Here is a 21,333-nt window from a genome sequence, read left to right on the forward strand (position 1 = left end):
TGGACATGTTAGAAGTAATAGAATTTGATTTAGTGATTGGTGTAGATACTTTTTAGGTGATATTTCTGTCGAATAAGGCAGTTTTTATGGCTTTTCTAAAGGCGTCCTAGGTCAGTCTAGCTCCATTAGTGTTGTTGTTTGTTTGCTTGGTACATGAAAGTTCTATCCAGAAAGGTTTTGTATTTACAGCCGGTAATGCTTGGCTATGCAAATAGATTGCTGTTTCTGGTTTGTACGAAGTGAGGTAGCAGGTAGGTAGGAGCCAGTCCCCAAACCAGCTTGAAGCATATGCAGGAGAACTTGACTATTATTTGTGCCTCCATTGGCAGCCAGTGTAGCAGTCTGTAGTAGGGGCTTTTTTTCAATCCAAATATCAAGCGGACCGCTGTGTTCTGAACAATTCTAAGTTTCCTCACTTTTTTGGGGGGTATACCCATATAAACGATATTGCAATAGTCCAGTGTAGAAAGCACTAGTGATTGCACTAGTAGTCTAAATGATAATGGGTCAAAAGTATTTTTGATGGTCTTTAGCTTCCATAATGTCAGGAAACACTTTTTTACCACTATGTTCGTGTGTTCCACCATTGTCAAATGTGTGTCTAATGTGACTCCCAATATTTTTATTGTTTTAGTAATCGGGTAGTCGTGATCTTTTATATGTAACGTTGTTTTGGTAATTTTGTCCTTTGGGCTGAGAGGAAGACTTTTGTTTTTTCTGTGTTTAGTTTCAGTTTGAAGTTGATTGTCCAATGTTCTATTTCGGTCATAATATGAGAAATGTTCGTTATGCTGTTTACTGGGATTAAAATGGAAATGTCATCTGCATATATGTAGTAGTTTAAGTTTAGCTTTTGCAGGAAGTGTCCTAAGGATGATATGTAGATGTTGAATAATGTAGGTGATGGTGGTGAGCCCTGTGGTACTCCTGAGGGGTTTTTCCAGGAGTTTGAGTATGTCCCACCACTAACCACACGGTGTGATCTCTTTGTTAGGAAACCCTGTATCCAGTTCCTTACTCTTCCCGTAAGTCCTATTGCATCTAGGCAGTGTAGCATTATTTCGTGGTCAACAAGATCAAAAGCACTGCTGAAGTCTAGTTGTAATATCAGAGCACTTGTTCCTTTGCTGAATAAGCCGTATAGGTGATGAAGGATCGAGGCTAGGACTGTCTCAGTGCTAAAACCTTTTCTGAATCCCGATTGGTGTTCACTGAGGATGTTAATTTGTCTAGATAGTTCACTAGCTCTAAGTTGACCAATCCTTTGAGCAGCTTGGTGAATAATGGGATGCTTGCTATCGGTCTGTAGTTGGTTTTCATAGCTAGTGAGTTTTTTTGGTCTTTAGGGATGGGTGTGATCAGTATGTGTCCCATTTCCTCGTGAAATGTTCCTTCAATAAGAGTGGTTGTTATCCAGTTAAATAGATCCTTTTTAAAATCTAGTGTAGCTGCTTTCAAGGTCTTGGAAGGCAGGCAGTTTGATTTAGTATATTTATTGAATAGGGTTAGAAATTGGTGCCAGGTTGGAGGTTCAAAATGGTTCCAGAGCATGTCTACTCTGGTTTCTTTTTCATGGGGTCCAAATTGGAATTCAAAGTTGGATGAGTGTGAAGGTATGGTTGCTCTTACGTCTAAGATTTTATTGTTGAAAAAAGTGGCAAGGGTTTCTGCCGAGGGCATACATTCATTATACCCTGTAGCAGGTTTTGGGTAGTGTCTGTTAGTCTGTTTACCAACTTGAACAGTTCTTTGCTATTTGTTTTGGGTGTCCCTATTTTTTGTGCGTAGTGTATTGTTCGTTTTTCTCTAATCAGATTTTTGTAGTTTTTCATTTTTTGTTTCCAGTGTATTTTGTCTTCCTCTTTGTTTGTTTTTTGCCAGGTTCTTTCTAGTTTTCTCAGTTTCTGTTTTAGAGTTAGTAATTCAGAGTCGAACCATTCATTTAGTTCCCTTTCTTTCTTTCTGTATGTTTGGAATGGTGCTATTTGATCTAACACTTCTTTTGTTAAACTTTGCCCATCTAGTCGGGAAGTCCTGTATTTCCTCAGTTTTGGGTTGTAGTTCGTAATGGGCCCAGAATTCTGTTGGATTTATAGTTCCTCTTCTGGTGATTGTGGTTGGTTTTGGGTTTTTTCTTTTATATTTTTGTTGGGGTGAATTTTTTTGCCAATATATATCAAAATTACATATGTAGTAATCTGACCAGATGCATTTTTCCCAGGTCCCTATGCTATGATGGATCTTTGGGTCAGGGATTTCTTTTTGCGAAAAGGTAACTATGTCTAGTTGGTGGCCTTGTCGAGGCCCCTCTGAAAAGGAAAATTTAGGTGTTTAATAAAGAGGTTGACCGCGGGCCTCCCCCCCCTGGATCTGTGGGGCCTAGGGCGGCTGCCCTATGTGCTCACCCCTAATGCTGGCCCTGGGGCCCCCCTAACAATTTCAGGCCCTAGGCATGTGCCCCCCCCCACCCCCCCCGGTTCATGATTGTACTCATAAGAAGTTCCAACAATGCCTGCTTGCTTATCAGGCAGTCAGTTGGGATAAGGAGTTACGCTTTCTATTTTTCTATTTACAAGGTCTTGCTCTTACATACATTTCAGAAAATTATTAAAATTGACTCTTAGTAAGATATTTAGAGAACTAAAAGGGTCAATAATTATTTTGTAGATCGCTGGGATTGTCCAGTTTTCTATTTGTTGTAAACCGCATCGATCCGAGAGGTTTTGTGGTCTAGTTTAGAAAACTAGTAAAAACAAACTTGTAAAAACAAACTTGTTCAACCGATTTGTATCCTAATTGCTCCCTTTGCCCTATCGCTTTACTCCATCTGATTTTTACCACGATCTCTCATTTCCGCTCTGCTCTCGGCCTACTGGAATTGATGTCTGTCCAGTGCCCCACTCTCACTGATTGTTTGCGGCAGGCTCCTGCTCTCTTATTCCTGTATCCGCTTCATGTACTTTAAAACCTTCTTTGTACCTATCTTCGCTGATTGTCCAGCTCCTCTTATTGTGAACCACCTCAAACTACTATGGCTTAGGCGGTATATAAGAATAAAATTATTATTATTAGTAATGTAAAGAAGAATATGGCAAAATCAGTTAGCCTAGCGGGGTTTAAAAAAGGTTTGGATAATTTCCTAAAAGAGAAGTCCATAGGCCATTATTGAGATGGCTTGGGGAAATCCACTGCTTATTCCTAGGATAAGCAGCATAAAGTCTGTTTTGCTACTTGAGATCTAGCCAGGTACTTGGGACCTTGGTTGGCCACTGTTGGAAACAGGATTCTGGGCTTGATGGACCTTCGGTCTGTCCCAGTATGGCCATTATGCTTTTTGTTCTTAGCACAGAAAGGGAAAGAAGGGATGAGGGAGGCATTGGGAAAGGAATGAGGAAGTGATACAGAAACAGGGAAAAAGGAAACAGTAGACACTACAGGTTGTAAGATGTGGACTGTGAAAGGGAGAACAGAACTGAAGTGGATATAAACTGGGGGAGGGGATCATGGGCTGTGATACAAAGAGAAGCGGGTGAGGGAGAGGAAGTGTGTGGGATTCAAAGAGGAGGGGATTGGCTGTGAAGAGAGAAGATCAAGTTGGCGGGAAGAAGAAAGAACTTAAACCTTTTTCTGCTCTTGGTTCAAATCTATCAGCCGCTCCCCACAACTGAGGGAGGGGATGGAAAACCTTTCATACGCTGAGAGATTGGAGAAACTGGGTCTCTTTTCCCTGGAGAAGAGGAGACTTAGAGGGGATATGATAAAGACTTACAAGATCATGAAGGGCATAGAGAGAATAGAGAGGGACAGATTCTTCGAACTTTCGAAAAATAAGAGAACAAGAGGGCATTCGGAAAAGTTGAAAGGGGACAGATTCAAAACTAATGGTAGGAAGTTCTTCTTTACCCAACGTGTGATGGACACCTGGAATGCGCTTCCAGAGGGCGTAATAGGGCAGAGTACGGTACTGGGGTTCAAGAAAGGATTGGACAATTTCCTGCTAGAAAAGGGGATAGAGGGGTATAGATAGAGGATTACTGCACAGATCCTGGACCTGTTGGGCCGCCGCGTGAGTGGACTGCTGGGCACGATGGACCTCAGGTCTGACCCAGCAGAGGCATTGCTTTTGTTCTTATGGAGATATACGTAATATGACTAATTGAGCTGGCAAGTTTTGGGCAGCTGCTGGTATCTGCTCTTTTCTTCCAACTTTGTGGTCACTGGGGAAAGGGAAGGGCTATGATTAGGGATACCAGATATCCGGATTTACCCAGACAGCTTTTCAAAACCCAGCAAGATCGAGGCCGAGTCTGGAGTGCATGTGCGGATTCAACATCTTTCCTTTTTTTTTCTATGCTGGCGTGCAGGAAATTTGTTGTGAGTTAAGAGTTGAGCACCCCAATCACTTCCAAAAGGTGGTTCCCTATCACAAAGGGCTTGCAATGTAGTTTTCCTAGAGGCCAATTCAGTGGGAGAATAGTTGATGCTAGGGATGAGTAGTCTTGAACTGCCTCCAATTTCTGTGTTGAAGAGGGCTTTTGAACCCTGGGTTTCTTGCCTCTTTGCTGCCCCTCCCATCCAATTTTCTCCTCTTGTGTCCAGGTGGGGTCCTGAGTAATGCTGTGAGGCTAAGGTTCAAATCCTACCCCTCCCACTGACCTTCCTTGCAAGTCACTTCAGGCGGCATCACCTTAGACCTGGTGGGCGTGAAATGTAATGCAGCTTGAGCTCTGCTTAAATCCGAATCCAGATCACCCAGGGATTGTTCATGTTGTGAGTGCATGAGCCAGTCCTTTCCATGCACAGTGCAGAGGTATGATGGGAAAGGAGAAACAAAAGCTGAGGACAAGAAGGATAGCACTGGGGCAACTGCTGTCGGCATCGGATCCACTTCTCGTATATTGCTTAGAGCAAATGAGGGGCAGCACCAGCCACGCGCTTTGCAGTTTTGGCTTGTCAAACTTGAGGTTTTCAATTAATGCAGATCTTTCCCTGCCCCCAAGGGCTTACAAATGAAAACTCAATATTCAGCTGAGGCAAACTAGCCAACCGTTGCAACTGAAATTAATCTGGCTATTCGAGTCGTGGTGATATGAAGCCAGCTATCCAGTAGCTAATCCGAGGACCCCACGCTGATACTTTCCGAGGTGCTCTGCTATAATTTTCAGTGGCCTGATCCGATTATAATCAAGGGATGGCCCTTATACAGTACAGGTAAGTGGCTTTGATTATTGGAGCTAAGTGGTAATGAAGAGTGAAGTAACTTACCCAAAGTCACAAGGAGTATCAATAGAAGAAGCACGAGGCGGCCACTCTCTCTACAGGAGTGGCCAAGAATTGTAGCCTGGAGTTGACTCTCCTGCTCTACTGAACTGTATTCTTTGTGAGAACAACATCTGAAATAAGTCAAAGCAGCAAAAGGCAACCAAAGACATGCAGAGAAATTGTTACATGGAAAATAATTTATTGAAATCAGGAATATACATTTATGTTTTACAGATGCAAAGGTCTTAAAATGAGATTTACAATTTATGTACAGTTACAGATGAGGGAATTCACCTGCCTTGCCTCATATCCACAGTTAACCAGGAGAGCATAAGAGAGGGGGTGATGGGATGGGGTGGGAGAGACAAAGAGCTGAAATGGGGGAGAGGGGAGTTGGAAAGCTCGAGGGTTGACTAGCAGCCACGAGGAGGGAGGTGACCGAGGGGCAAAAGCAAGCGCAGGTCCAGCTAGTAAGGAAAATGAAGGCCAGGTCCTAGGGAGGAAGAGATGGTAAGAAAGCAAGGAAACCAGAAAAGAGAGCGAAAGGCTTCCCATGGTAATAATCACACATGGGAATAACGACCAACATGTTTGCCACAGAGCAGAACTTTTGACTGGACTGCAGCTAGCTTGGGCAGAGTGGCAGCTGTCCTGGACTGTTCTTTAAGGGGGAGTCCAGGGCAGAGGGCCATTCTTCCAGACTGGTGGCAGCCTCTCTCTAAGTTAGCACAGAGCGCTTCCATATTAGTCATGGATGGGTTGCATTTGATCACTTAGAACCCTTATTTCTAGAAGAAAAACAAAGGTGTGAGCTACAGCAATCTAGAGATGCAGAATAAGGGAGAAAGGGCTACAATCAAAGTGCTTTCCATATTATATACAGTGGAGTCGAACTGGGTTCCCAGGCACTGCACGAACCACACGGTGTCTCCTCGTGAGCCCTGTCACAGCTTCCAAGAAAGACCCTGGTCCCTGGTACAGCCTAACTCTGTCCACACTGCATCTCTCACGCACACACACACTGTCTACATATGGTACAAAAAATAAATACAGCAACATTTACAAATAGTTTACTAATATTCATCTAGATGAGGTTTCTCCTGAAAAAATTCCCTTCCTTTGGGCACAGTTTCTCTCTTTCGCATGATCCATCTGCATTCGTAGCTTTTGGATACAGTTCTCCACTGCCAAGATGTTCATGAAAAATGGCTCTTTGCCTCCCTTTTCTATTATCTTTTATTGTGAAAATTTCCACATTTGGTTATCAGTCATCTGCCGCTGTTGAAAGTTCTAAGATTTCGACAAATAGAGGGTGAACACTAGCTCCAGAGCTCTGTGCATTGTCTGATATCGATGCAGGGTACCTATCTTGCATCACAGAGCCCCAAATTGAGTCTTCCATTAAGTGCAGTTTTTCTGAACACAGGTGAAGGGGAATGTACTAGGAAAGAAGAGAGTGATGGGATAAGGGAGTTTGGTTCAATGGAAAGAGAAATTAGTTTAGTTTACAAGATAGGGTAAATTCAGTAAGAGTCATGGTGGCCTATTGCTAAGCTAGGGCCAAGGTGAGAAGAAATTTGAAAAATATTTCATCAAGAAGTGTATTGAGCATAGAAACAAGGTTGGGATGACATGGAAGTTGATGTAGGGATTTGAAGGACTATTTGGATTGGGGAAGGCATTGGTCGAAGCTATTAGTGAAGAGAGCTTGGTTTTGGTGGGAAGGGGAGAGGGAGCAAGTGCTAGAGATGGAGCTTTGGATGGAGCTAAAGACAGCCCTCGGCCTTCCTCAGGGCCTACTACCCTGCTCTATCTGCTGGTGTTGACTTCTTACTGCAAATCGATTCACATGTACAGGGATAGGAACTACAATTTTAGGGTTCCTGACTGGTTCGCCAGACCTGTTGTTCACATTGCCAGCCTTGATCCGTTTCCACTTGGCTCTGCGGTTCTGGAACCAGATCTTTACCTGCACCTCACTTAGCTTGAGAGCATGGGCTATCTGTGACCTTTCAGTTAGAGACAAGTATTTTTTACAGTGAAACTCCTTCTCCAGCTCCAGGAGCTGCTCACTGGTGAAAGCTGTTCTCCTCCTGCGGCCTTTGCCAGTGTTACTGCCAGGGGCCACAAGCTCCTGTGAACCACCTTTTAGCTTGTTCTTTGGTCCCAAGGGGCTGGTGCTATCTTCCAAAAAGGTTTCATCTTCACTTTCTCCTGAACTGCTCTCCTCCCGCTCGCTGCCTGGGGTCTCAGCAGACTTCACCTCCAGCTTCTCCTCATCTGAACTGTACACTTTTCCATCAGCTGGGAAACAAAGAAAAGCGAGAGAGAAAACAAACAAGCAGGAGAAAGAATTGGGAATGGAAAGAGTGAGAAGACGTGGATGGCAAGAAGAACCAATCGGGAAGAGACAATGTAAGAGAAATTCATGAAGGGAGAGGGAAGGATAGGTGAAGAAGAAGTGGAAGAGAGGAGAGAGAAAGAAGACAAGAGAAAATTTAATATATTAATTAACAAATTAAACTCCTGCAGCTAGGCATTAAATACTAACAAGCAAGACAAAATTCAAGGATGAAATAACTGGAAGGAGCCGTAACCCCTGGCAATGCTGAAGCAAAAGAGCAACATTCTCCTGGCTATGAGGAGAAACAAATGAGGGCCACAAGATTTCCCCAATGAGATCTATTGTCATGCAAATAGATCTCATGTATATTTGAAATCGTAAGTTTATATACCACATTCTCTCCATGGAGATGGAGCTTGGCACAGTTTAATATAAGGAAGGAAAAACATCATAAGAATTAGTGATTATTAAGAGGGTAGCGAGATTTACATTTTTGAGAAGAGCCAAGTTCATTGGGGAAATCCTAAAATCCCGACTGGATTGCAGCCCTCTAGACTGTCTCAACATCATAGTTCTGGCCAGTTTTCAGAAAGTATACATGTTCTGCTAACATGCTGATTATTTATACATCAGAGCACAATTTAAAAAATCTGAAATTTCAAATATTTTTTGTAAACTAGAACTAGGCCAGTTTCTGGGCAGACTTGTACGGTCTGCGTCTATGTATGGCCGTTTGGAGGAGGATGGGCAGGGGAGGGCTTCAATGGCTGGGAGGGTGTAGATGGGCTGGAGTAAGTCTTAACAGAGATTTCGGCAGTTGGAACCCAAGCACAGTACCGGGTAAAGCTTTGGATTCTCGCCCAGAAATAGCTAAGAAGAAAAAAAAAAAAATTTAAATTGAATCAGGTTGGGCAGACTGGATGGACCATTCGGGTCTTTATCTGCCGTCATCTACTATGTTACTATGTTTCTGGATTTTTTTTTTTTTTCCATATCTTGGCTCTGCTGGAAAAGAATTATACAAGCTAGGACTTTACAGCAACTAGAACTTGTTACATATCAACAAATGATAGCAGATAAAGACCTGAACGGTCCATCCACTCTGTCACAGACCTTAGAAGTCTGTCCAGTACTGTCCTTAGGTTCCAGCTACTGAAGCGACCATCAGCCTGGCCAGAATGAGGGAAGATAGGATCGAGGTCTATAAAATACTATAAAACTAAAATCTGCCTTTAACGTGCTCGCTAAACCGGTTCCAGCAGTTCAGCTGGACCTGACGGCGGCTTTTGACCTAATAGACCATAACATCCTTCTCCAAATTTTGACAATAGGCATCTCAGACAAAGTATACTCATGGTTTGAAGGCTTCTTAAAATCCAGATCATACAAAGTAAAATCGGACAAAGAAAAATCCAAACCTTGGTCCAACCCCTGTGGAGTCCCACAAGGATCTCCACTATCCCCTACACTCTTCAACCTATATACAGCCTCTCTCGGCGTTTACCTGAACAAACAAGGTCTAACCTCTTACAGCTACGCTGATGACATCACCATCCTCATACCCTTTGACCAACCAAAGCCCGCAATGACAGACACACTACACCGAACACTAGCTACAGTTACGACGTGGATAGAAGATCACAAACTGAAACTCAACCCAGACAAAACTAAATTCATCCTCCTAGAAAATAACAAAGTCCCTACCACTACCAACTTAGAAATCAACTCTATCAACTACCCTCTACAATCCACCCTAAAACTACTAGGAATGACTATTGACAGTGGCTGCACCATGCAACCACAAATAAACAAAACGATACAGAAATCTTTTGCAGTCACGAGAAACCTTAGACAAGTCTGAAAATTCTTCGAAAGACCACAATTTCTGCTCCTAGTACAATCACTAATCCTCAGCATACTCGACTACTGCAACATCCTCTACCTCCCCTGCCCGGCAATAATGATTAAACAGCTAAAACAATTCAAAATACAGCTTTGAGACTCGTCTACTCATTGAAGAAATACGACCATATCACTGAGGCATACATCGACTCACACTGGCTTCCAATCCAAGAAAGAATACAATTTAAATTCTACTGTATACTATTTAAAACGATAAACGGGGACAGCCCAACCTACCTAAACAACCGCCTTATCTAAACTACCTCTACCAGGCATAGAAAAGGCATACCCCTTTCATACACACCCCAATCAAGGAAGTAAAACAGAAAAAACTTTACGATGGCCTACTAGCCACTCAAGCAGCAAAACTAGATAACCAAATCTCCAACCTATTGATATCAACCCCTGACTACAAGATGTTCAGAAAGGAAATAAAAACTATACTCTTCAAGAAATCCCTGAATAAAGCCTAATACCACGAATACCTCCCTCTTACCTCCCTCTCCCCTACCCCAGATCCTACCTTACCCTCTCCCAAAAACGACCTCTGATCTAACTTTGTAACCCTTCCCTCCACAACTCTTATTGTAATCCGCTTTGAACCGAAAGATAATGGCGGAATAGAAATCTGTAATGTAATGTAATGTAATTATTAAAATGGCTTACCCTGGTCTTTTCCGAGTTTTCTAGCATTCTCCGATACTGCCATGCAAATGTAGCACAACGAGGTCATTGATATTAAAATGAGCACTCTGAGCGATTCTCTATAATCACCGAGTGATTTTCTAACCTCGTTGTGCCACATTTGCAGCCAAAGTTTGCTGCCTTACTTTCTGATCAGTGCCTGAGCACGGATTGGCTCAGGCACTGATAGGAAAGTAATGTTTGACAGCTCCGACCCATCCCCACTCCGAGCAAATTAAAATAAAAGAAAAAATAAATTGAAGATCGGCAGGAGAGATGCCCATGTTCTCTGCCGCGTCACACAATCACCTGACATTGCTAACCTCCTCTCCCACTGCAGGAGAGATACCCACTCCCGCTGTCAAGCAACACCCCGTGACACCTTTCTCAGCAGCAGTTGAGATGCCCACTCCCTCCTACCACAAAGCAACACACCCCTCGACATCCCTGCCGTAGTGAGAGAGATGCCCACTTTCTCCCAACACCATGCAGACCCCCATGCCTCCGATGACCCCAGCCCCCTCTCCCTTACGATGGTTGACCAGAGGGATGCCTACTCCCTCCTGCCAACAAGCCCGCCTCTTCAAAATGTGGGCTTCCCTTCCCCATTGCATCCCTTAAGCAACCTGGGCCAATCAGAGCCATAGGCCCTTCCCCGGTGCATCTGGGGAGGGGGGTTTAAGGACGGGCTACTGGGCTTGATGTACTATTGGTCTGACCCAGTAGGGCTATTATGATACTGGGCATGGTGGGGATAGGGACACAAAATAGTGTTGATGATGAAGGCAGGGAAATGGGCACAGTGGAAATACTATAAAGGGAAGTATAGGAGAGAGAGAAGGGAGATGCTGAACATGGAGAAAAAGCATACACAGAGGTGGAAGATGAATGGTGAGCATGGAGAAAGAAGACATGACAAATGGTCAGGAGACCCTGGCAAGTGAGTTAAGAGTAGACAGATGGAAACAGAAACCACAGCCTGAGATTAAAATGATATGAAGAATTAAATGACCAGACAACAAAAGGTAGAAAAAAAATGAGTTTCTATTTTGTGATTACAATATATCAGATTTGAAATATGTATCCTGCTAGAGCTGGTATTAGACATAACAAAGTCCAGGCTGTGCTTCTTTAGCTTCCAGCTGGCTTAGGGCTCTCTCTCTCTCTGATCAGGGGGCAGTTGCCCTAGTTGCACTCTCCTAACACTATTCTTGCCATGTGTGACTAAAGTATTCTGTTAGCTTGATTTTTCTATGTAGCATTCTGTGGTAATTTGCGGTATATACATTTTTGTGAGGGGGAGGAGAGGGGAGATAGGGGTTTTGTTGATCCTTGCTCTGTATTATTTGTGATTTATAAAATGACAATTGTACGATTTGAATATCCAAGAAACTTTACTACCCTACGCTGATGATATCTTCATATTACTTGAGGTTGATCCACATCTCGATAATTTGATACCCAATATTAACTATTGTGTTACCAAACTTCAGTCCTGGGTGACGATGGTCCAGATGAAATTAAATGCTGCCAAGACTAAGCTTTTATGGCTTGGTCCAAAGTTAGATTCTCTTAGACTCAGGAGAATCTTTGGAAATTGAGTTTGCCTTGTTAATACTGGGTATTGTTATTGATTCTTCACTTACATTTAAGGACCAACTAAACTCGTTTATTAAAAGTGTTTTTTCAGCCTCCGTGAGAGCACTTTTTCACCAACAACACTTCTCTATTGGTTCAAGCAATCATTTTGTCAAGGCTGGATTACTACAAGTCAGTCTGCAGAGACTTCAATTAATACAGAACATTGCAGCTAAACTTAAGAGTAAGAGTAAATTCGATCACATAACTCCTCTGCTCAAGGAATTACATTGGCTTCCAGTGTATCTCAGAATTCAATTGAAGTGCATTTGTATTGCATTTAAGATCCTATTTGGCATTTTTGCCACTTTGATTCCTTTAGACTGAAATGTTCATAGATCTCATCTTGCCAGAAGTTCTCCAAAATTAAAACTTACATTTCCCTCTCTCAGTGGTAAAAACAGAACCTTTAAGAGATTTAGTCATTCTTTTGCTTTTAAATTAACCGAATTCTGGAATGCTTTACCGCTTACATGAAGAAGTTTAGGTTCTTTTGCTTTATTCCGGAAAGTTCTGAAAACTTTTTTGTTTGCTAAACATTTTGGAAATGTTTCAGTCTACTTTTCCTTGTCAAGTTTATGTATTATGTATTACATTATTGTTTACCGAGTCGAGCTCCTCTTGGTTGATGATTCGGTCTATAAAACTAAGTTTTAGTTTAATATAATTTCTTTATATACTTAAAAAAAATAAGTTCAATATAAAATCATAACTATCCAAGGCTTGTGCAGATGGGATCAGATTTTTTGTGGGGACGGGGATCAAGCTCATGGGGACGGAGAGGAGATAGAGACCGAGCTCATGGGGACAGGAACAAAATTGTTCCATGTGTCATTTTCTATTAAGCAATTCAGCCTTTTCTTTATTGACTTCTACATATTTCTCCCCTTCACCTTTGAGTCTCACAATGCCACTTTTGCACTTCCTCATATCACTAACATAAAAAATTGTCTCTCTTCCCTGTGTTGGCTATTTTTTCTTCCATGTGTATCTTTGCTTTCCTGACTACTTGACCAGCCTCTCTTAACTTTTCCAGATACTTTTGCCTGTCTTCCTCTTTCTGTGATTTTTGTAGTTTACGAAAGCCAACCTCTTATTCCTTACCTTCTCAGCTACTACTTTTGAGAACCAAAGCGGCCTTCTTTTCCTCTTACTTTCCTTACATAATGGTTTATTACCCTTACAATAGCTCCTTTCACTTTTACCCACTTCTTCCAGATGTTCCCATCCAGGCAACAACTCCTTCGTGTAATTCCTCATCTGAACAAAGTTAGTTTTTGGTAAGTCTAGGACAGGGGTCCCCAAAATCCCTCCTTGAGGGCCGAATCCAGTCAGGTTTTCAGGATTTCCCCAATGAATATGCATGAGATCTATGTGCATGCACTGCTTTTAATGCATATTCATTGGGGAAATCCTGAAAACCCAACTGGATTCGGCCCTCAAAGAGGGACTTTGGGGACCCCTGGTCTAGAACATTTACTTTTGAGTGAACCCTCTGTACACCTGTCTTAATATTAAACCGTACCCTGCAGTGATCACCGGATGTAACATCAGAAATGCTTTCCCTGTTTGTAAACACTGCTTTGTGAATAAGCAGGAAATAAATGTTCTATATTGGCTTTTGCTGACACTTCATAGATGGGTTGCAAAGTTTTGCTATTGGAGTTTAATTCTACCTGGAAAAGTTGATGATATTTTTGGGATTGGTCAATGGGAGTCTTTTGTGCTCTTTTTGGGAGTTGGAACAATGACTGAACTCTTGTCCCTAGATCTAGGATTACCGAGGTCCTGTTTTATATGATCTTTTTAGGGGTACCATATGGCTCTAGAAAAAGGAGGACAGATTGAAAGCAATGGAAGTAAAACCCGGATGTCTCAATCCGTCCTCCTTTCTCATCTTGAGTTATCCATTTTTCTTGATTTTTGATTGAACTGCTGCTACCTCTTTGTTTTATATGATTTCAATTGCCTCATTATTAACTGGATAAATTTCATGTCAAGAAATACTATGGAGCTGAAGTTCCTTGATATAACTATGGGGTCCTCTTATTAACACGCGCTAAATGCTAAGACCTCCATTATATTCCTATGGCCATCTTGGCATTTAGCGCACGCACCTTAATAAAACGACACCTATGTTTTTGTATACTAGAAAATTGATATATAGCACTGGTTGCCGTACATGAAGGACACGGTACTACTCGAAAGGGTTCAGAGAAGAGTGACTAAAATGGTTAAGGGGCTGGAGGAGTTGCTGTACAGCGAGAGATTAGAGAAACTGGGCCTCCTCTTCCTCGAAAAGAGAAGACTGAGAGGGGACATGATTGAAACATTCAAGATACTGAAGGGAATAGACTTAGCAGATAAAGACAGATTGTTCACCCTCTCCAAGGTAGGGAGAACGAGAGGGCACTCTCTAAAGTTGAAAGGGGATAGATTCCGTACAAACGTAAGGAAGTTCTTCTTCACCCAGAGAGTGGTAGAAAACTGGAACGTTCTTCCGGAGGCTGTTATAGGGGGAAACACCCTCCAGGGATTCAAGACAAAGTTAGACAAGTTCCTGCTGAACAAGAACGTGCGCTGGTAGGGCTAGTCTCAATTAGGGCGCTGGTCTTTGACCAAGGGCCGCCGCGTGAGCGGATTGCTGGGCACGATGGACCACTGGTCTGACCCAGCAGTGACAATTCTTATATTCTTATGCTTTGTTTGTAAACCAGGATGGATCTTATTTAAATCATTAGTCAGAAAGACTTGATTTAAATCCTGGTTTTCTAGAGAAAGAGTCTTCTGTGAACAAGCATGCTCTGTAGACACAAATTCATAATTTTGAGAAATGTGGAACCAAGCATCTGTGATAATATCTTCTAGATAGAAAACTTACCCAAGACATTATGAACGATTTAATGGAATTCATTTACAAAAAAAACGTGAATATATCCAGCCTCATGCTACACAATTAAAAAGAGATTCTTATTTCAAGATGGATAACTTTTGAACTGCAATGTATCTTAAATAGAAAAGTATCTTCAGTTAGATTTTACTTCAGAAAAGCATTTTATTGTTAAAAATCTAGTTTTTTAAATGATTGATTTTTATCCACCCTGCTGTAGACCACTTTTAGCTTTTATAATATATAAAAAATAATTTAAAATGTTAGATTAAATTAATTCCAAAACAAAGGGCTCCTTTTACTAAGCTTTGGTAGCGGTTTTAGCGCGTGCTGGCGCATTGAGCTGGCGTTAGTTCTAGCCGCGTAGCACGGGTTTAGAGCGCTAAAATCCTGCGTGCACTGAAATCGCTATCACGGCCCATTCATACAGCTCAAAAAGGGAAAGTAAGGGCAAGGGAGATAGGAAAGAGCAGATAAATAGCGAAATATGAGGTTGGGTAAAGGAAAAATGGCTTCAATTTGCCTTCTGCTTTTCTATTAAATCAACTATCCAGTCGGCCCATCCACTATCACTTCCTCTTATGGGACCTTCGTCCACCAAAGGGCATCCGCTGAAAATCAGGGGAGGGAAATTTCATGGGGACTCCAGAAAGTATTACTTCAGCGAGAGGGTGGTCGATCATTGGAATGAACTCCCACGGCAGGTGATTGAGGCCAACAGCGTGGCAGATTTCAAAAATAAATGGGATATTCATGTGGGATCTCTAATGAGGTAAGGGCAGGGGGTTGGTGAGCAAACTCAGGGAGAAGGGCCACTAGAGTGGGCAGACTTGATGGGCTTTGGCCCTTTTCTGCCGTCATTTGCATTGTGAGGTCAGAGAAATTCTATGAATATTCTGTGATGATATAATAATGTTCACTATAATATCACAGCTCTAAATATTTTAAATAAGTTCATAAATGACCGTCTTTGAGGAAACTTTTGTGTACCCTTCACAATTGTTTCATCCTGTTTTTGAATGAAATCAATAATTGTGATGTCAATATCAAATTCACAAGTGTTAAGAATAGATTACAAATATCTTTTCTTGACATCACAATAACTAAAGTTTGTGGTGCCCTCTCCACCTCCCTACACAGAAATTCATGATTACAATACCATAGCTTTCACCCCAGGGCTTTAAGAAATAGTATCCCAGTTGGTCAATTCCTGCGACTTCGCAGAATATGCTCAGATAAAAGTGATTTTGACCATCAGGCCATACGTTTAATCAAAGGGGATATCAGGCAGAGTAGTCAAAAGAGCCTGGAACAGGGCCAAATGCTGTCAAAAATCTCAGGATAATTTGGCTTGCATTTTGCCTTACACTATTAATAGCAATTCGATTAAAAAAATTATACAGAACCATTGGCCGGTACTTCAATACCATACAGTATTTGCCCAGGGTCCCAAGTTTGCTTTTTCTAGATCTCGCAATCTGGGTGAACTTTTGAAATACAAATATTCCAACCAGGATACCAGTCGGGCTGTTCCCTACTCTATGTATGGTTGTTGCTCTCGATGTCAGGATGAATTACAGCAGGACCATGTAGTTATTCCTCAGAACGGGGGCAAGCGTTTTTTTCTTACTACCAACACCAACTGTGATTCCAGTGGAGTGGTATATTGTGTGGTTTGCCCATCTGGTCAATGCTACATCAGACACACAGTTAGGAAGGTCAAGGTTTGGATTACCGAACATTTGAGCAACATCCGCAGATCTCGAGTTACGGCCCCACTGGTATCCCTTTGGATGGAACAGGGACATACCACAGACGCTTTCAAGAATACGGTCCTCTTCCAGGCTCATGACTATTCAGGAGATTTAGCTAATTTATTATCTCTTAAGGAACATAGGTTTATTTTTAATTGGGACACATTAGCTCCAAAAGGATTAAACGCTGAAATTGATTGGTTCCAACTGTAACCGATTGAGATTGGGCATGTATTGGTCTATTAGGGATATGACACGTTTTGCATCATTTCGGTTTCATCTTGGAGAGGTTTAAAAGTTGGCGGTTTAGTTCAATTGCTCACTTTGAGCCCGGGTTTCTTTGCCCTCCCGGTCAGTTCCAGCCATGGGAAGGTATGTTATTAATAATGTATTGTAACATCAGATGTTTAAGGATGACAATCTGTCCTATTTTGGGGATAACTCTTGCGGGGTGCCACAGGGCTCACCTCTGTCCCCAACTCTGTTTAATATTTATCTTATTTCGTTGGGCAATCTGTTACAAAGTTTAAAACTTAACTTTTATATTTACACAGATGACATCACTATTGTTATTCCGTTAATCTCTTTTTGTCATCTGATTTTATTAATTCTTTGGCAAATATTTTAAATCAGATCGAGTTCTGGTTGACCATGTTTAAACTAAAATTAAACACTGAATAAACAGGGAAAGTGTTTCTAATGTTACAGTAGGTGATCATTTGGCATCCAGTGATCACTGCATGGTATGTTTAATATTAAGTTGGATATAGAGAGGGTTCATTCAAAAGCAAAGCTTATAGACTCTATAAAACTAACTTTGTTTGGATGGGGGCTTACGTCAAGGAATTGTTGTCTGGATGGGAACGTCTGGAAGGAGTGTAAATGCGGTGGGCAAAACTGAAAGGAGCGATTATAAGGGCGACAAACCTTTTTGTGAGGCATGTAATTAAAAGTAAGAGGAAAAGAAGGCCACTCTGGTTCTCAAAAGTAGTAGCTGAAAAGGTAAGGAATAAGAGGTTAGCCTTCATAAACTACAAAAGATCGCAGAAAGAGGAAGACAGGCAAAAATATCTGGAAAAGTTAAGAGAGGCTGGTCGTGTAGTCAGGAAAGCAAAGATACAAATGGAAGGAAAAATAGAAACATAGAAGATGACGGCAGATAAGGGCCATAGCCCATCAGGTCTGCAAACTCTATTTGTCCACCCCCAAGTCTACTATCCTAGGGATCCCACTCCTGGTGACAGGTTCCCTTGGCTTAACCCTCTAAGGGATCACACATGGGCATCCCATTTGCTCTTAAATTCTTGCACGCTGTTTGCCTCAATCATCTGCACCAGGAGCTTGTTCCAAGGATCAACCACTCTCTCGGTGAAGAAATATTTCCTGGTGTCGCCATGAAATTTCCCACCCCTGAGTTTGAGCGGATGCCCTCTTGTGGCTGAGGGTCCTTTGAGAAAGAGAATTTCTTCTTCCATCTCGATACGGCCGGTAATATACTTAAACATTTTGATCATGTCTCCTCTCTCCCTACGTTCCTCGAGTGAGTACAGCCGCAAATTTTTCAGCCTTTCCTCGTACAATAGATCCTTGAGCCCCGAGACCATCCCGGTGGCCATCCATTGCACTGACTGTACTCTCAGCACATCTTTTCGGTAGTGTGGCCTCCAGAATTGCACAGAGTATTCCAAATGAGGTCTCACCATGGTTCTGTATAATGGCATTATGACTTCAGGCTTCCGGCTGACGAAACTCCTGCGGATGCAACCTAACAACTGTCTTAAGAACATAAGAACATAAGAAGTTGCCTCCACCGGGATCAAACCAGAGGTCCATCGCACCCAGCGGTCCGCACCCGTGACGGCCCATCAGGTCCATGACCTGTCAAAGTATTCCCTGCCCTAAAAAAAAAACCTATCCTTACTTCTATCTGTATCCTTCAATCTCCTTTTCCTTCAAGAATTTATCCAAACCTTCTTTGAATCCCTGTAGTGTCTTCTGCCCCACCACAACCTCCGGGAGTGCGTTCCATGTGTCCACCACTCTCTGGGTGAAGAAGAACTTCCTGGCATTGGTTTTAAACCTATCCCCTTTCAGTTTCTCCGAGTGCCCCCTTGTACTTGTTGTTCCCCACAGTCTGAAGAATCTGTCCCTGTCTACCTTATCTATGCCTTTCAGGATCTTGAAAGTTTGTATCATGTCTCCTCTAAGTCTCCTCTTTTCCAGGGAGAACAGCCCCAGCTGTTCTAGCCTGTCATAGAAACATAGAAACATAGAAAGATGACGGCAGATAAGGGCCATAGCCCATCAAGTCTGCCCACACTATTTACCCACCCTCTTAAGTCTACTGACCCCCTAAAGAATAATTGTAATTATACTGTCACTCTACTGACCCGCTCATTCAGTCCTAGTGACCCTATCCCTTGGCATGACCTCGTAGGGATCCCACATAGGTATCTCATTTGTTCTTGAAGTCTGAGATGCTGCGTGCCTCGACCACCTGCACTGGAAGCTCGTTCCAATGCTCAATCACTCTCTCCGTGAAGAAGTACTTCCTGGCATCTCCACGAAACTTCCCTCCCCTGAGCTTGAGCGGATGTCCTCTTGTGGTCGAGGGTCCCCTGAGAAGAAAGATATCATCTTCCACCTCGACCCGTCCCGTGATGTACTTAAATGTCTCAATCATGTCTCCCCTCTCCCTACGCTCCTCGAGAGTGTAGAGCTGCAATTTGCTCAGTCTTTCTTCGTACGGGAGACCCTGTCGGCATATGAAAGGTTTTCCATACCTCTTACCATTTTCGTCGCTCTTCTCTGGACCCCCTCAAGCAATGCTATGTCCTTCTTGAGGTACGGCGACCAATACTGGACACAGTACTCCAGATGCGGGCGCACTATTGCACGGTACAGTGGCATGATGACTTCCTTTGTCCTGGTCGTGATACCCTTCTTGATGATACCCGTCTTGCCTTAGATGAAGCCTTCACCACATGATCAGCAGTTTTCATGTCTGCGCTGATGATCACTCCCATGGTAAAATGGGGAGATAAGACTTTTTTAGATATATTAGTGATAGTGAAGTTAAGAGGTGATAAACTCCGGCGTAATCTGAAGAAATGCTTTTTTATAGAAAGGGTGGTAGATACGTGGAACAGTCTCCCGGAAGAGGTGGTGGAAACAGAGACTGTGTCTGAATTCAAGAGGGCCTGGGATAGGCACGTAGGATCTCTCAGAGAGAGAAAGAGATAATGGTTACTGCGGATGGGCAGACTGGATGGGCCATTTGGCCTTTATCTGATGTCATGTTTCTATGTTTCTATTAGGCAAGTGGGATCTCTGAGAGAGAGAAAGAGATAATGGTTACTGCGGATGGGCAGACTGGACGGGCCATTTGGCCTTTATCAGCCGTCATGTTTCTATGTTTCTATTAGGCACGTGGGATCTCTCAGAGAGAGAAAGAGATAATGGTTACTGCGGATGGGCAGACTGGACGGGCCATTTGGCCTTTATCTATTGTCATGTTTCTATGTTTCTATTAGGCACGTGGGATCTCTGAGAGAGAGAAAGAGATAATGGTTACTACGGATGGGCAGACTGGATGGGCCATTTGGCCTTTATCTGCCGTCATGTTTCTATGTTTCTATTAGGCACGTGGGATCTCTGAGAGAGAGAAAGAGATAATGGTTACTGCGGATGGGCAGACTGGATGGGCCATTTAGCCATTATCAGCCGTCATGTTTCTATGTTTCTATTAGGCACGTGGGTTCTCTGAGAGAAAGAAAGAGATAATGGTTACTGCGGATGGGCAGACTGGACGGGCCATTTGGCCTTTATCTGCCGTCATGTTTCTATGTTTCTATTAGGCACGTGGGATCTCTTGGAGAGAGAAAGAGATAATGGTTACTACGGATGGGCAGACTGGACGGGCCATTTGGCCTTTATCTATCGTCATGTTTCTATGTTTCAATTAGGCACGTGGGATCTCTGAGAGAGAGAAAGAGATAATGGTTACTGCGGATGGGCAGACTGGATGGGCCATTTAGCCATTATCAGCCGTCATGTTTCTATGTTTCTATTAGGCACGTGGGATCTCTGAGAGAAAGAAAGAGATAATGGTTACTGCGGATGGGCAGACTGGACGGGCCATTTGGCCTTTATCTGCCGTCATGTTTCTATGTTTCTATTAGGCACGTGGGATCTCTGAGAGAGAGAAAGAGATAATGGTTTCTGCGGATGGGCAGACTGGATGGGCCATTTGGCCTTTATCTGCCGTCATGTTTCTATGTTTCTATTAGGCACGTGGGATCTCTGAGAGAGAGAAAAGATAATGGTTACTACGGATGGGCAGACTGGACGGGCCATTTGGCCTTTATCTGCCGTCATGTTTCTATGTTTCTATAAGGCAAGTGGGATCTCTGAGAGAGAGAAAGAGATAATGGTTTCTGCGGATGGGCAGACTGGACGGGCCATTTGGCCTTTATCTGCCGTCATGTTTCTATGTTTCTATTAGGCACGTGGGATCTCTTGGAGAGAGAAAGAGATAATGGTTACTACGGATGGGCAGACTGGACGGGCCATTTGGCCTTTATCTATCGTCATGTTTCTATGTTTCTATTAGGCACGTGGGATCTCTGAGAGAGAGAAAGAGATAATGGTTACTGCGGATGGGCAGACTGGATGGGCCATTTAGCCATTATCAGCCGTCATGTTTCTATGTTTCTATTAGGCACGTGGGATCTCTGAGAGAAAGAAAGAGATAATGGTTACTGCGGATGGGCAGACTGGACGGGCCATTTGGCCTTTATCTGCCGTCATGTTTCTATGTTTCTATTAGGCACGTGGGATCTCTGAGAGAGAGAAAGAGA

The 21,333-nt window shown here is 42.8% G+C and overlaps 1 protein-coding gene across 1 annotated transcript in view; it reads right to left on the minus strand.

Moving 5' to 3' along the window:
• Positions 1–5,536: 5,536 nt before the first annotated feature.
• Positions 5,537–21,333, minus strand: part of GBX1 (gastrulation brain homeobox 1) — a 77,948-nt gene continuing 62,151 nt past the window's right edge. The window contains exon 2 of the mRNA XM_033932751.1: positions 5,537–7,566. Coding sequence (XP_033788642.1) covers positions 7,052–7,566 — 515 coding nt within the window. The 3' untranslated portion in view covers positions 5,537–7,051. The remainder of the gene's footprint in view (positions 7,567–21,333) is intronic.

Source organism: Geotrypetes seraphini, chromosome 2 (assembly GCF_902459505.1).
Source record: "Geotrypetes seraphini chromosome 2, aGeoSer1.1, whole genome shotgun sequence".
Lineage (NCBI taxonomy): Eukaryota > Metazoa > Chordata > Amphibia > Gymnophiona > Dermophiidae > Geotrypetes > Geotrypetes seraphini.